At 30.7% G+C, this 18149-nt stretch overlaps 1 protein-coding gene across 1 annotated transcript; it reads left to right on the plus strand.

Annotated features, from left to right (window-relative positions):
• The first annotated feature begins 1653 nt into the window (after nt 1-1653).
• Nucleotides 1654-15199, plus strand: LOC143072100 (uncharacterized). Its single transcript, XM_076246894.1, has 9 exons — nt 1654-1843; nt 2547-2759; nt 3091-3258; nt 7158-7232; nt 8683-8892; nt 9416-9583; nt 11138-11191; nt 12219-12360; nt 13197-15199. The coding sequence occupies exons 1-9, from the start codon at nt 1768-1770 to the stop codon at nt 13411-13413; spliced, it is 1323 nt and encodes a 440-aa protein (XP_076103009.1). The 5' UTR covers nt 1654-1767; the 3' UTR covers nt 13414-15199.
• Nucleotides 15200-18149: the final 2950 nt, after the last annotated feature.

The following is an 18149-nucleotide window of genomic DNA, read 5'->3' on the forward strand; positions in this document are numbered from 1 at the left end:
GAAAAGATTTGTGAAGGGATATTTAAAAAAGAACTATTTACAAACAAATAAAATTAAATCGAATAGAAAGTCAAATATATCAGTTCAAAGATTTGATCTAACTAATTATTTACTATTTTTTTAAACAAAAAAAAAAAAAAAAATGACGACGACCATTGTGCTGAAATAGTTGTGTTTCTTTCAGATTAGTTTTACATTTAAGACAATGAATTTCGATATGCTTTAACGACAAAATTGTTTAAATATGAATAAAAGGGAACACATATGCAAAATTACAAAATATGAAAACATCTTCTAGAACTTGTCTTCAACAATGAAAGATGCCTAACTCTTTTTTCATACAAAAGATCAACCTGAGGTTTAAAGAAATGTGAGAATGATGTAAATAAACTACCAATAATTTGTCATCAACATCTGATTCACTAAAAATACTAGTAAACAATTGAAATATCAACGAGGTTTCTGATTTTGTAGTTTTATAGGTACGTGCATGTAACTCTCCAAGTTCAATCACAGAATAAAACATCATTTGAAATTAAGAATGTACGTAATATTTTGCAAGTAAAATGAAAAAGATATGTATACTTCTATTTTATCAACTACTAAGATAAAACAAAGTTATACTATTCTGTTTTTTTCATATGATAATATCCTTTTATTTTTCAACGGAAAACAGCTTGAAGGCAAAACAACTGATCGGGAATATGCCTGTTATAAAAAAAAACAACTTTAGAGCGCTGAAATTACTAATTGGCTTTTTAAAAAAGTATACACATAAACCAGTATTAAGTTCATATTAACTTTTTGTTGTATGCTATAGCTGTATATTAATGGTCAGTCACAGTTACTTAAGTTTTGCATAGAATTGAAGTTATGCCTTCAAACAAGGATGATGGAGATAAAACAAGGACAATACATGTTATATTTTTCAATTTTCTCCTTCAAGTTTATCTACTAATTGTTACTACTGGTCTTCCTCATGTCATGTTGCGTAATTTATGTTCTTATATGAAAAAATTATAAAGGCATTAATATGTTTGTTTTTGTTCACTCTTAAAAATACTTGTATTTGTTTTATTGAAACAATAACTTCTTTGCAATGCAGTCTTTGCGAATAAAAAATCGCTTTACAGTGAATTTAAAAATGTAAAATATAAAGTATATAATGAATTTACATGATAAGAGCTGGTAGGGTTTATCTTCCTTAATTTCCCTCACCCCAGAGCCTTTTTCAAAATATGTTTTATTCTCTACTGAAATTCACAGTATAACAGTTATAAAATGTATGGTTACATGTAAGCTATAAAATTGTAAAGAAATGTTTTTGAATATATAATAAATACACTTTAATATCTAATCAAAGATGATTTAATATCTTTTAGTTATAAACCTTGTTCAAGCACTACCTGGTTAAGCTTAACGAACATGTGTCTAGATAATGTTTACTTGGAAATGCAATTTTTATTGTTAGAATATAGAAATTCTTCCTTTTTATCACTTTCAATACATATACATATGAAATGTTAACACGCATGGGTTATTTAAAAACTTGTTAACAAAAGTTCTTTCAGTCAGTTTACCGTTTAAAGTACATCATTAAATTTAAATATAAAGTTTAATTTTGTTATTATGGACCAACAAGGAAGTGTTTGATTCCATCGATCTGTACTTCGTTATAACTGGAAAAAACCCATGCTATGATTTATTTCCTTTTTTGTTGTTGTTAATATTTATATTCAATACGGTATTTTTGCCTCTTTATCCACAATGATCGCACATACGAAAATGTTTTTTGTTATATGTGTTGTGATATTTATAATACAGATCTCTCTTTCTGATGCTGGTAAGTATTCATTCATTTTACAATATTGTTTCATAAAATCAGTAAAATGTTAAAAAGACATGTTGAATATTATTCGTTTTTACGGGTTTATAGTTTTGACGAAAGGAGAGTACTCAGCATAAAACAAAGGTAATTCAATTTTCATCTGGAACTGTCAATTTAATTTATTAATTGAAGTTAACACATTTCGTACTATTTAAAAAGTGTATCAATTGAAGTTATTTAACACACAATAATGATTATATGAACTATTGTATTAGCAAAGTAATAAAATTTTACTAAAATGAAGATAATGTCATTCCGACTTTCCCGACGGGGTACAGTAACATGTCTCATATAACCAATATTCGTTACAACGGGAATAATCTGAAGGCAAACATATCGTTATTTAGTATATAAAATGTAAAACGTACCAACTTGAAGACCACATGTACACTTCTAAAACCATACATTGGTTGAATGGGAAAAAATTTGAACTATAAACAAACTTGTAGTTTATATAAGATAATTTTGAAAGATAAGCAGACTACACATAGTTACAAGTTAAAAACTGCTAAATAATTGATTTTACAAGTTGAATATCACAGTCACTTTCATGTTTTAGTTATAAGTCTGAACGTCATTTGTAGTGTTTGGCTTGAAAGAAAATGTCATATACTTGGATACTGATATGAGATGTATTTTGATTCATTTTATTTTATAGAATTTGTCGATGGGTGTACAAACTATACCTTAATGAAATATGTCGATCGAAGAGCTGTAGCAAATGAACTAGAAATGGGCAGTGCTAGTGCAATAAGTGATGATTTTCTAGACAGTGGATGGTATCGTATTGAAAGTGAGGCTGGAGAAAATATGCCAACTGAGCCACCAGGATCGTTTCGCTGTGGAACGTGGTATCCAATCTGGCTAAATGGTACAGTATTTTGTTGTCTATATAACACTTGAAAAAAGTCAATCTTTCTATTTTCCTCTATCTGGAAAAATCTTTAAGTTCAGATGCATAAGTGTACATTATTACGACTCGAAAAAAGAAATATAAATTGATATATGCACACAACAAGTTGAATATCTACATTGTAAACGCCTATTGAAATATGCAAGTAGGCATGGTTGTAGTATAGACACAATTAAAATTTCTATTCCTGAACTTTAAATGACAATATATGGATGATTTTTTTATAATTTAAAAAATATGATATACATGTATACTGACAATATTTCTCTCATGATTTTTTTAATACAAGGAACACTACCAACAAAAATAGGAGAAGAAACTATTGGAGAAGTGTGTTTACAAGGCTTTAAAAACAACTGCTCTGAAACCTGGAAAATTGATATAAGATATTGCTCGGGAAACTACTTGGTATATAATCTGGTCACATCCGTATCTCCTAATTCAGGTTATTGCTTTGGTAAGTATTTAAAGTGTATATTTAAGAACCTCATAATTCGTCAGTTCCTGAAGCCTATTTACGAATTAACGGTTATACCAACAAATCATAATACGTCACAAACGATTGCATACGAAAACGTACGGTCGAAAAATATTCCTTTTAATTTGACAGTTGAATGAAATTGAGCCTACATTTCATTGTAATAAAACATTTCTGAGTAAGAAGCATATATCTTTGATTTTTCAAAACACCATGAACTTTTATTTTGTGTTTCTATAGAATATTTTGGAAACTTGAGGTTACATGGTTACTAAAGTTTGTAAACAGGAAAAAGGGGTGAAAATTAAATTGGTTAACTTCTATTGATGGTTATTTTCTGATATGCAATGAAATGGTATGTGAAAGTTTTCAAATTGTCTATATTACTCGACAAGATAAAACGTTACTCATGGTAAGTATTTCTTTATTTGAAACAAAGATACATTCTGAACACTTTTTAGTACAAATTTAACAAATAGTAATACGGGAAATCAATGGTTGTATTGTACCTGTCATTTGACACTGTAAATGCACCTTTGACCTTGTGTATAATCTCAGTTATTGAGATTTCTTACTATCGAAGTGACATATTAAGAAAAAACATAATAATTGATTTTTATATTTAATGTTTTAATGCCACTTTAAAGCATTGCTTTTGGGCTATTTCATGGCGGCCAGTTTTTATTTTGATGGAAGAAGCCGGAATGCCAGGAGAAAACCACCGACCTTCTATAGGAAAACTAACAATCCTAGTCGGTAAAAACTTGAGTCGAGTTCACCTGCACGACCAGGGTTCGAACTCAAAATCTCAGTGGTGACTGGCTAGTAATTTCAGTGGTAACGTCTTAAATCATTAGACCACCGAGGGCCCTAAAATATTGATTGAGGCTCAAAAACATATTTTATGATAAAATTCTCCTAAAATAGGACTCTTCCATGAATTTAAGGTGACAGAGATAGCCATACTGAGTGTTTTTGGGGCCTTTTCTGTCTTTATCTCCTTATGTCTCATATTTTAATATATAATTTTCTTTGTTATACTTTAGTAAAAATACAGTTATAAGTAAATGAAATATTTTTTGAAGCAGTAAAAAAATAAAAAAATAAATAAAAGGGAGGTTTTTTATGTCCCTCTCTAGATCGCGGCGATTTTTTAAAGATATTTTGCTCGAATCGCTGGTAATTTCGTCTCACATTATACTCGAACTATTTGAATGATTACGACAAAGGACAAGGTTCACTTATAGCACATCATGGCCTAAGATAGCAACTTTATCATACAAAACCCAAAAGGTCACATTTGGGGATTATATGGGTATGTTTCCATAGCTTTAATGCTAAAGAAATCTGTACTTTTTATAACAGTACATTACATGTTTATGATTATTAGAGATTTTGTAAAAAAAATTACGATTTTTGCGAAGTTTGCAGACCTAAAAGGTTTAGGAAAATCTTGGCCGCCACATACAATTCCAAATTGTTTGTAACAAAAAGATTCCAATTTTGACATTGAATCCATATATAAAATCAATCGCTTTGGATCGTGGATGGCGGTCAAGGTTATTTTGTCAAAAACAATTAAAATTATGGAAAAATGTACAGAATTGAGGTTAAAATACAAAGAATGTTTATTGAGGGGTCATAGCTTCGTGAATTGTAAAAGAAGGTGTCAAAAATGTATTTTCTCTTGTTAGTATTAACACAAGTATAAATATGGGAAACTGCAGTGTTTCGGTCTGATTTAAAATAATAAAACTCTTAGTGCGAATTCTAGCCTTTGTTAACATCTTTATAATGTTCTAGATTTCCCCCAAACTATTGAATTGATTATGACAAAATATTGACAGCAATGCTAAGAATAACAAGTATGACAAAGGGAAAACAAACCACTTTCCGTTTATTCAACAGCAAATTCTTCTTTAGATGTAAAACCATCAAATCATAGTACGTCACACCCGGTTGCATACAAAAAAAAGGTCGAACAAATATTCCCATTGATTTTGATAGTTAAAGGATATTAATCTTACATTTAATTGCACTAAAATATTTCTGAGTCATAAACATATATCAAAGTGAGAGGTTTAGCTAGCTATAAGACAGGTTCGATCCACTATTTTCTACGTAAGAAAATGACTGTACCAAGTCATGATTATGACAGTTGTTATCCATTTGTTTGATGTGTTTCAGCTTTTTATTTTGCCATTTGACTAGGACTTTCCCTTTCGAATTTTCCACGGAGTTGAGTATTTATGTGATTTTACTTTTTGGATGTTTCAAAGAACCATTTTGAAACTTATGCCATATTAGTTCAAAAAGAGAGGCGAAAGATACTAATGGTATACCCAAATTCGGGAACACACTGACAATTCCATTGCAAATAAATAAAAACCTAAAAGATTGAACAACGAGAGTTCACATGATTCAACATAAAAAAAAAACTAAAAAAAACCGGATCAACACCTTCCAGAGCACTAAAAGCGGTGGTGATATTAAGTGCTCTGGAAGGGTCAGCAGATCCTGCTCCACATTTGCCATCAGTCGTGTTAATCGTGTTAGTTCAAATCCAATGATAAAGTTTATCGGTCGGTAAATCTAGAAAAAACGACAGGACGGTGGTTTCGACAATTGGAACATTCGTCGTCATCTTTTAGATAGATATCGGTTAACTCGTGAAGGCGTCTTTTAAATTTTCGAATGAATGATTATAACATAAAAACTTTGTACGCTTGGTGTGAAAACTTCTTTGTAAGCTGCACTAACGCTCAAACCAAGACAGTTAAAAAAGTAAACAAAAGGATGCAAGCTCTTGAATGTGTTTGAGCTTTTGATTTATCCATTTGATTAAGAACTTCCGTTTTGAATTTTCCTCGGAATTCAGTATTTCTGTGATTTTACTTTTTGAATATCGTATAAACTGGTAAATTCATTCACATTCCTTATACAGGATCTGCTGGAATAATGCTACATATGTATTGACAGTTTATAATTTGTAATCTGAAATCATCTTTTGTTATACTAGTAATATTTTTTCTCAACTACCCCTTAGTGTTGCTTTGTAGAGTAAGTCATGATATAAGGCATATATTTCTGTTCCCGTAGTATCCTTTTCATTGATTTCGATGAGATAGATGCCTTCATAAAAGTCACTAAAATTTTAATACTAGTATTTATCTATTTGTGAACTAGTGGTTTTTTTAGATACATGTAAATGATTAATTTATTTAGTTGTTTTTACATTCAAGGGTTCAAAAACAGCATTTACGATTTGAATGACCTTGCTCATGAGTATTATTATTCAGACATTTTACGCTAAAATGTATGACACAAAAATATTTATCGTTCCCTATTCAAGTATATTTCACAACTCGTTCATTATGACTGCTTCTAAAAGACGTCTTGGATTTCAATGTAAATCGAATCTTTACTTATTGATTAATTTTGTTTATAGGATTGCAGTTCCACAAATTACTAAAAACTAATACTTAACTCTGTATAGAAACAACAATTGTGTTTGACTATTCATGCCGAGAATATACTCAAGATTACAAATATGTAGACAATATATTTAATAGTAGTTTTACTGATTATATCACCAAAAGATTAACTACCTGCGCAAAAGACATACGTGTCCCTTTTGAATAATACGACGTGTCGTCATTTTGTTTCATCAAGCAATCTTGATTCTTGATTTTTTTTCTATTGAAAGCAAATCACTAATCATTTTTATGAATACATAATAGTATTTGTAACTGAGGTTTAATTCAGTTCATTGCTTATATCCTCTGGTTGTGATTATCAAACAAGCATTAGTCTTTAAGAAAGAAATAGTTATGTAGTTAAGTCTTTAAATAAGTAATCCCGAAATATATCATTTGTAGGAACTGAAGCCGTGAAAGCTACAATTGAAACAACTAGTACATCAATGACCACACAAACCGATAATCCAGCAAACAGTACGTGTAAACTTTACATATTAATTTCTTTGTTTCCAAAATAACTATAGCTTTATTTCATCTACTTGTCTTTTAAATTAAAAACGAATTTGTATGTATTAATAACATGTCAATGGTTTAAAAAGTGCAACTGATGACAAAAACAAATGTGAATCTAACATTATTCAGTATTTTTATTTAGAAGAATTTTGACAATTTTCGTATTTTGAAAATGATACAGAATGCAAATGAACATATCAATGCCTATTATACTGTTAAATCATTATATTATGTATTTTGTTTTGTGTTCTATGATTGAGTGCAATATCCATATATACTTTGTTATAGTGAACTAACATATTTGACAACACGTAGTGGTTTTTTCCTATATATTTCAATTGCTTTTTAAAGTAAAAAAACATAGCACATTTAATGATTTGCTTCGGTGCTTGGTTTGATAAATTATTCATTAATTACCGATTGATACTTTCTGTCAAATCAAATAATTTGCATATCAAATATGACATAAATTACTATGACTAATCATATGATGGCCATAATCATAAATTAATTGTTTACAAAATATTGAATTTAATCAATATACTAAGGGTTTTCTTCCCAAGAGTATATTAATTAAGCTTTTTCGGCAAAAATGTTCGGAATATTGGGTACATAATGCTCCAACCTCTCACGTTATTTGAACTTTTAAACTTTTTAAACGTTGTGGCCTTATTAGTCATTTGTAGAAGTAAATTCATTTCAATGTTTAATGCAAAACGTTTTCAATTTTATCACTGGTATCTACAATGCACTAATATAACATTTATTTGTTATTGGAGTTTTAGTCTAAATAATTATATTCTACAGCCATAAAACTACATAAACTAAGTTGAGATGACACAATTAGACAGACTGACAATATCTTTCTTTAAATTATTTAAAAGACGTTTTTATTTTTTTAAATATTTCTATCGTTTAGAAGACAAACACGTTTCATAAGTCGATAGATTGGGGGAAATTATGGAAGTTAATTTTTTGATTTTAATATAATTGTATATCTAATGAATTCAAAAGTGTTTTTAAGAAAGTATCATTTATTGTATATTCACATTGAATACTTGTCATTCATTAATATTCTGCATAATATCATACACCATGTACATGTTATTCAATCATGACGTTTAACGATGATAATATGCACTGTAGTTTAAACAACAAAAAGGATCCTGAACAATGTTGAATAACAATTATGAATTTATATGTTATTTTTTGTACATCGGAACATTAGAAAAAATATTAGTTTTATTTTTCTTAACTTCTTAAAAGGAGAAAAATTTTATCAAATTTTTAGTAAAAACACATTCTGTTCATCTGAACATTATGATTCAAACGATTTAAAAACAATAAATGATGTCAACTTTAACGCTAAATATTTTGTACTTTATATTCATTCCAAATACAAATTGTAAAGGTATTGATCCATGTACACAATACAGTCTGATACAGTATCAGGACAGACGAGCTGCTACCCGGTCTTTGAACTTTGGAAAAGAGATAGCAATAAGTGATGATTTCCTCTCTAGTGGATGGTACAGAGTAGAAAGGAGTATATGTGCCAAAATGCCTACATCAGCACCGAAACCACTTCATTGTGGAACATGGTATCCCATTTGGTTAAACGGTAATATGTTTATTGATCTAACATGTCTTATATTAAATGTATAAATTGAACAATAACAGATTTTTTATTTTCTATGTGACACGGAATAATAATAATACAGTCAATCCAAAGTAAAAAAAATGTCTACAATCTCTAAGGCAACACACAATTAAATGAAGAAAAAAAAAACCAATGAAAGTAAATGTGTCTTTCCCATCTAAAATGCAGTTTGTCATTGGTAATGTGTTTTCTTTTAAACTGAAAACGGTGACATCTTATTTTTGTTTTCTCTTCGATCGGTAAATCTTTGGGGAAATATAAAAACACTCATTGATAGATTAGCCTGATTACCTCAAGATTCATACTTTGACCCGGATACACATAAGCATATTTTGGTTTTGTTTCTTTCAACATACTTTTCAAATATGTATTATATAATATGCATACATGTAGATCTACTATAACCGTGTAAGAAATAGGCACTAAATTATTGGAAATCATACCACATCTTCTTTTTTATACTAATAATCCGAATGACTTGTAGGAAAGTTACCTACAATCAGGGGACAACAGGTACGACAAACAGTGTGCATGCAAAGTTTCACACATACATGCTTATATTCGTGGAATGTAGATATAAAACTGTGCGATGGAGACTTTTTTGTATATAACTTACTGAGGAGCAAAACAGCATTATCAGGATACTGCTTTGGTAAGTTTGATAAGGGTATTAATGCTAAAAATCATTGTTTTTCACTGAAACATCCCATTAAAAAGTTTAGATTATTAAGTGTACATTTTTGTCATCAATGCTAGCTGTAGAAATATTTGAAATGTTTAGTTTTAATGAGAAATTTAAACACTACAGTTGAAAAATAAAACGTTACCCATTTGTGATTCACAATTAACTAATAGTAAACAGGTTATGTATTACTATTAGTTAATTAGTCCCCGAGGGTATCACCACCCCAGTAGCCAGTACTTCGGTACTGGCATGAACATACGGATTTTTTGTGTTATTAAAATTTACTATTACAAAATGATAGAAATTATTATAAAATAAGGAATGTATCTCCCTCATGCAGAGCTCTGATTCCTTTCACGGATTTGGCTATACTTTTTGGACCTTTTGGATTATAGCTCTTCATCTTTTATATAAGCTTTGGATTTCAAATATTTTGGCCACGAGCATCACTGAAGAGACATGTATTGTCGAAATGCGCATCTAGTGCATGAAGATTGGTACCGTTTATTTTATTGAAAAACAAATCTAAGTCTTGTGAATAATTTATGTTAATACTGATATAAAAATCATAATGATATCACATTGTATAAGAATAGTAAAAGACAAACAAAAAACAATATTTGCTACATTGTGTTTAAGCTTCTGCTGAAATTAGAAAATGATTCCACTTTAAGATCTGCATGGCTAAATTATATTTCCAACATTTTAATAAATGTGGTCTTTCCTACATATGGACTTATCAATTTTTTTTTCAATTATGATTGGCTAAAACATACGATTAGAACTAGTCTCCAAGACCAATTTATCCAAACTTGGAGTTAAAAAATTATTAACAGTCCTAAAACGGTTAACTGCTGCATTTATAAAGAAAGTTTTGCTTTCTAGAACTATTTCAACAAGCTAGACGATAAAGATGTGTTCACTCTTTGTAGATTTAGACCGTAAATCACAAGCTCCCAATTGAATCTGGTAGATGGAAAAACATACCCAGAGAAAATCGAACATGAAAATTGTGTAATAGAAATAAAACTGGAGATGAGTTTCACTACATTTTAGAATGTATATAATTTTTCAGAAGAAAGGAATAAATGTATAGATAAAAAAATATGTACCGACATTAATACTATAAAGTTTAAAGTAGTTATGAATTTTTCAAAACAATCAACACTTAAAAAGCTGTGTAAGCTCATTGGAATCATAAATAGAAAAATGGATTCTCTCTGATAAAATGCAAGCCTTCAAACCTATGCATTCTTTTCTTTTCTATTTTTTGTAACCTCACCATATGTCTTATAGTATTATTATGCATGTCTATGTGTTTCTGTATACCATTGTATCAGCATAGGTTCTTCAGAATAAAAAAAAAATATATAACGTCTACGAAATTTGACTAGCATTTATCAAAACATATAAAAATATAAAGATCACACCTTAATGTCAAACTGAGAACCTGTTTGAATACAATAGTGTAAGCTAAAACTTATTTATATTACATATACAATAACTATTAAATTACAATAGGTACTCTAGATAAATGTGCAGAAAAGGAAGAAGATGAATCGCAACCCACAGATGGTAAGCCTAATATGAGTAAAAGGAGTAAGATTTACTAAACCTTCTGGAACACTCGAAATTACCCCCAGGTTTAATTTTTATACCATGTCGTTTTCAGTTAGTTATCGACTTACGAGTTGAAAAAAGTTAAATCACAAAAATATTGAACTCCTAGGAAAAATGCAAAACAGAAAAGTCTCTAATCAAATGGCAAAATCAAAAGCTCAAACACATCAAACACATCAAACGAATTGACAACTAATGTCATGTTCCTGAGTAGGTACAGGCATTTTCTTAAGTAGAAATTTTGGATTATTCTTTGTCGCTATTATTAGAACGCAGGTTAAGGTTCTCCCAGTTATGATGAAAATCAATTTCAACGAATCAATTCAATTGTAATCCCATTTTTTTTATTGTTGACACACATAATAATTATAAATCCCATACTTACAATAGGTAAGTGGTATAGAGATACATATGTAGATGCGTGGTATACTATCCAGTATGGGTTTATCAACTGCTGAATGCCTTTTATAACATGTAGACATTTACATTTAAGTTGTTTGGCCGGAGGTGTATATTCGTCTAAACTGCAAATATACTATACATGTGTTCTTTTCGTTTGTATATATATTCATTTGTGTTTTGAAGATATGTAATACTGTAATATTTATTTTTTTTCAGTTTATTTTTTTTTTTTTTTTGCTTAATCAAATCATTGCATTTTTTTAAATGTCATTTCAAAGTCATACATTTTGTACCTGTAAATAACATAATTTTTTGACGGCAGGGCTTTTCTGTCCCGATATTATCAGTATTTTCTTGGTGTGTGTCAGTAGAAAGGTAAACTTGCCCACAAAATATGAATAAATAACGGATTCTATTGATCAAAATTCTTGTTTACAATTTGTTTTTTATAAATAATATTTATAATAATATGCATCCCTATGTTCCAAATCACAAATTCATGATAATTTAAAAAAAAAATAATTGCAAGAAATTTAGAACCAAATAATTACTTGTACTTTGTAATCTTTTTCATTTACAGAAAATTCAGAACACGAAAAGAAAAAGTCAGCTTCAAATCATGCTGTCATAGCCCTTGCTGTTGTACTATCTGCTGTCGTTGTAGTTTTTATCGTTTTACTTGTGGTATATTGTCGTAAAAATGAGTGCACAAGGATAAAAAGGTTAGTTGTGTTCAATCTTTCGGTTTGCTCACCTTACAAACTGATTAAAAAGAAAATCACAAAAATACTGCACTCGAGGAAAATCCAAAAAAGAAAGTCCCTTATCAAATGGCAAAATCAAAAGCTCAAACACATCAAGCGAATAGATAACAGCTGTCCTATTCCAGACTTGGTACAGGCATTTCCTATGTAGAAAATTGTGGATTGAACATGGCTTATAGCTTCCTAAACCTCTCACTTGTATGACAGTCGCTTCGAATTCCATTATATTGACAACGATGCGATAACCAAAAAAACAGACATAATAGGTAAACATGTCAATAATACAGCAGTCACATTGTGCTATAATCCTAATCACTAAACAATAATACAAACATGTAACAAACAAACTTGTATAATCACCTTGAGTTCATCGTCGTTGTTTATTAACGTTACAGAAATATTAACTAAGAATATACTTGGCCGGTGGTATAACCGCCATAGACCCATGTGAGGAAAATAGGCGCTTTTTACAGCCTCGTGTGATTTATTTCAAACACTGTCAGTTTATTCCTTTTTTTTGCTGTTATTGCAATACCGTGATATACAAATTTGTTTGTGGTAAATATTGAATACCGATTAAAAATACCAATAACAGAGACACAATGTCTGTAAAACTAATTTATTGTATTTTTATAAATTGTCTATCAATTTAATTTTGTTTTGATCGATAACTTATTCTACATTTTATCTTTTCGTTTCTAATCCGTAAGATTTTACATGCTGTCTTTCAGTCGTTTTTATTGTTCAAATTCCTTTTTTATGAGGATCAATAAATACGATGTAATGTTTTGCAGCAATGGAATACCATTGTCAGGAAAAACCAACAAAACTGGAAACAGTCCACGGCTACATGAAACGGCATCTATTAATTTCCATTCTAAGACTTATAATGATAGCCCACCTCCATACCGTAGCAGGGAACCATCAGTCACTAGCATCGGAAGATTATCTACAGAAGGGAAACTTACAACAGCAGGCGTATTTGTTGTGAACAAAACGTATAAACATTAACTGCTTTGAAATCTATCACATGTTTTGAGATGAACACAACTAAATGCATACCATATTAAAATTGTCTGTAAAACTGATTCCCATGTTTGAATTATCGTAGAAATGGACAATATGCTGCATGTTTTATGTGTATAGTTAATTGAGAAAATAAAATTCCTTATTTCAAAACCGTAGCTAAAAATAATGTATAAGCTTGTCTATCGTTGAGTACTGTATGCTCCCCATTAAAAGTTATCTTGATTGTCGATAATCACGGTTACTCCAACTTTAAATGTCAGAATTTCAACCAACACAATTTAACTTTATTTGCAATTGTTTCTGATCGTTTGGTTAGATTAATATTGTAAAGTATCAAATGGATCTGTACAAAATGAATTCAGACTGGTATCAGTTTTACTATTTCCAAATATTGTGTATAAAAGTATCGCATACAAAATAACTAAAAGCTAAACTGTTATGCGTTGTTCTAAATCTATAAAAATATTCGAATTGTAACCTACTATGTCACGAGGCCAAAGTTTGCAGGAAATAATATATCTTACAACGGTCACAAATTTGAATTATATCAATTAAAGACTTCCATTGTCATTTTAGATATTGCTGAATATCGTATATGATACCATTATAGCCTTCGATTTCTTTCTGTTTTAACAAAAGAGGACAATGATACACTCAAGTTTCGTCTGGTCCTCTCCTTTGCAGCATACGGGTATCACAGAGCCAAACGTTTGTCCCGTGCTAGCGGATTTTTGAAAAACCATTAGGAAAATTTAGTATGATCTAAATTTGTATAACAATTCTTTGAAAGCAATACATTTTATCAAAGTTTCAGGATTTTTTAAAAACTGCTACATATATTTATCTCAATTACATTTAAGGTGGTACCCAACACATTCACTGAAATTTATTTGGCTCGTTTAATTTTCACAAAATTTTGACAAATGATTTACTTTGACCCTATGACAAAAATATAAAAATTTTCAAAAATTTGAACCAACCAATTTATCAGAAAAATTACACTGGTTATATAGCAGTATGACAAACACTAATTTTGATCACTGAGAAGCTTAATATTCCTTCAACAACACTTCGTAATTAAAACGTTTAGATGATTTTACAGAGTTATCTCCCTGTAGTGTTAGGTACCACCTTAATTTACAGTGACCTTTTCATCAAATTTGGTATAAATAATCTTCATATGTAATATAACCTAATTTCATGTTTAGGTATCCAAGATCTCCGTTTCAAATTAAATTAGTTTGATTGAAAAATCAGTCCAAAATCGACATTACCTGATATATCAATTTTTGATGTCGCGAAAAACATTTACGTTAGCAATGTCATTACCTCCTCTATAACAGTATCGTATGCCATTAACCAAAACGTACAGCACATTATGAACGTTTTGAATTAAAATCTGAATTACGGATTCATTGATAAATTGGCTACCACGATACAGCAAATGTTTATTTGTTATCCCCTTATGAAACCAATTGTGACTTAAGTCATGTTTCTGCATCTCTTCGTATCATTTAAAACAACATTTGTAATATGTCTATGCATATGGATATAAGGGCATACCACCATATCCTCGATTGACTTCTGGGGAAATGTTAACAACATTCCTTTTAACAATTTAGTACGAGATTAGTATATTTCGACCTACATACCGTCCAAATGTTTTGTAAAAGATGTATTTATTTTTTGTTATTATTTATTATTATCCGTATACTGACATTGATTATATTGTTACCTTCATTAGTAAATAAAATTATCGATTTTCCAATATTGTCTATCCTCATTTCATACTATAGCTAGTAATAAATGTAACACTCAGAAATGTGGTTGTTCATCTCCTTAAAAAGTAAGATAACAAAAGCCCTGGTTCATTAACTTTCTGCTCAGACACTGGTGTCATTTAACAAATTCTGAGAAGGAGCTGCAAGCTCTTGAAAGCCGCAAAAATTGGAAAATTCATATTCAATACGCAGATTAAATTGGTATATTGCTACTAAGGTGGGGGAAATTGATAATTTCAAAATTAAAATCGTCTCATTTGTCATAGATTCTGGTACTGAGATGACCGCTTATGTCAAATTTTAGGTATTAAAAATGAGGCGAATGAAGCCGTGTCTGTTTTTGTTTTTTTTTATTTCAAATTCTGGGGGATATATCAATGGAATCCAATCAGAAAAGTTTGGATTGTTAATGGAAAGAACATTTTCAGTATATCTGAAAGTGAAACTAAATGACGTGGCTTCTTTGATCTTCTTGTTTTGAAAAATGTCTGAAGGAACTCCGATTCATATGAAAATAAGAAGAAGTCGCCAAGGGACGGCACAAAGTTAGTTAAAAAAAACAAGTCAAGTGCTCATTCAGTGTTTCCGGGACGATCAACGCATTTGAATGGGGACTTGCAGTTGACACCCCCCTTTACAATGGTTGGATCCGCCCCTAATGAAAGTATCATGAACTGATTTAAAAGTAAAAAGATCCTACCTTCCAACTAGAGGAAAAGCTGAACATGACTTCTGGTCACTTGTGTGTGTTTTTTTAGGCCTCCACTAAGTCAGTTCTGGTCACATATGACTGTTTTCACGTATTCACAGTACTCATTTGACTGCATAGTGCTGCCGTTTGGCATAAAAATGCTGCACTATTTAATTTTTAAGATGGTTCTGTTCTTAAATGTTCAAGACATCATTTGTAAGCCAAAGTTAAAATTGACCCCTTGGTTTCAGACGACAAAATCTTTAAGCTATTTCCTAAAGGGTCCAATATTACTGAGTTCACTGTGGCAGCCATCTTGGTCGGCGGTCCGGATCATTTGACTCATTTCTGAAACAGGACAACCCAAGGACCATTGCTTCTAAGTATGGTTCCATTTTGCTAAGTTGTTTCAGACAATAAAATATGTAAGTGAATTTCTCATAGGGTCCTATGTTAAACTAAGTTTAATTGTGGCGGCTATCTTGTTCGCAGTTAGAGGATGTTGGAAATATTTTTTGAAGGGGACCACCTAAGGACCATTCAACCAAAGTTTTGTCCCCATTGGCCCACTGGTTCCAGACACGAAGATCTTTATGTGAATGTTCCATAGGATCATATATTTAGCTTAGTTCAGCTGTGGCGGACATCTTGGTCAAAGATCGGTTATGGCGGACATAGTTTTTGGAAGGGGACAACCCAAGGACCATTCTACTTATTAAGGGCATACGATACAGTTTTGAACCTGTATTTACAAGTTGATGAAAATTTGCATATAGGCTATTTTTTACCTCATTAAGTCAAATATGTAATGAAAATATACCTTCATGTGCTACTTTTTGAGTAAAAGGAGTTCGAAATTTTGTATATTTGCTGAAAATTCAGATTTGTGTCCGTATTTTCTTTTTCGAAAGAAGGACATAACTTTTTTGTTTTAAAAGATAAACACAAAATGGTTTTTGTTAAATAATCGGTAATTTCTGTATTTTATAAGTATCATTAAAAATTATGCAATTTTTATTCCGAAATAACTCTATATTTATCAAATGTTCATGAATAGAGGAAAAAACGTCATTTTTGCTGCATGTTTATCAAAATTAAAAAAATTGTGCTATTTACAGTTTTATAAATTTGGGTCACATAATCTTCTTGCAAAATGAAACAAATTGCTGTTTTAAAAAGTAGGGGTCCATGCACTCGTTTTCAAATTAAATCAGTTTGAATGATAAAAATCAGTCGAAAAATGCATCTTTTCCCGATATGTCAGAGTTTGACGTCGCGAAAATAACATTTTACGTTAGCAACGTCATTACCTTCCCTGTAACTGTATCGTATGCCCTCAATAAGTTTGGTCCCAATTAACTCAGTGGTTTCAGACAAAAAGATCTTTAAGTGACGTTCCCATAGGTTCCTATGTTTAACTACTAGTAAGTTCGGTTGTGGCGGCCATCTTGGTTGGAGTTTGGGGACGCTGAACATAACTTCTAAAAGGGACCACCCAAGGACCATTGCTGCAAAGTTTGCTTCAAATTGGCTTAATGGTTTCAGACAAGATGATTTTGAAGTGAACTTTCCATAGGACCCTTATGTTTAACTATGTTCAGATATAGCGTCCATCTTGTGCTACGAATCCGGGCATCGGACACAATTCTGAAAGTGGAGCACATACGGACCATTGCTGCCAAGTTTGGTTCAAATTGGCCCTGTGGTTTCAGAGAAGATTTTTAATTAAAATATTGACAAACGGACGCCAAGTGATGGCAAAAGCTCACATGATCTTTTAGGTCAGGTGAGCTATAAAAAGAAAAAAAGGGTCCCGTGTAAAACAATTCAGACGAGAAAACCAATATGACGGAAAACAAGTGTGAAATTACAGCAACAAACAAAAACCACCGCAGGGTTAAACGTTTTTTTTCTGGATCCAAGTTTTCCGTAGTCAGTGGTGAAACAGCACGATAAAAATCAGTTGAAAACGACCAAAATTATCAATTTGATACTTGCCACAAAAACAATAACAATTATAGTATATATCAAATAATTTGTTAAGAGTTATACAATAATACATTATTGGTACCAATTTAGTCCGCTTTCTGGTGTACGTGGTATTGCGTTACCACAAGACGACATTTCTTCAGTGCTTTGCTTTTTTGGTTCTTTATTAGGGGGTAATGTATTTAGTTCTTTTATTGGTATAAGTACACTGTGTAACAACGGATAATCTGTTTGTATTTTTCTTAGTTTGTTTTTGG

The sequence above is a fragment of the Mytilus galloprovincialis genome, chromosome 4 (genome assembly GCF_965363235.1).
Source record: "Mytilus galloprovincialis chromosome 4, xbMytGall1.hap1.1, whole genome shotgun sequence".
NCBI lineage: Eukaryota > Metazoa > Mollusca > Bivalvia > Mytilida > Mytilidae > Mytilus > Mytilus galloprovincialis.

What these genes read in the sequence shown, in the direction of transcription:
- LOC143072100 (XM_076246894.1), top strand. Translation starts at nt 1,768, where the DNA reads ATGATCGCACATACGAAAATGTTTTTTGTTATATGTGTTGTGATATTT. An exon ending in GATCTCTCTTTCTGATGCTG is followed by an intron (nt 1,844 to 2,546) that starts GTAAGTATTCAT and finishes TTTATTTTATAG; the next exon opens with AATTTGTCGATGGGTGTACA. An exon ending in GTATCCCATTTGGTTAAACG is followed by an intron (nt 8,893 to 9,415) that starts GTAATATGTTTA and finishes AATGACTTGTAG; the next exon opens with GAAAGTTACCTACAATCAGG.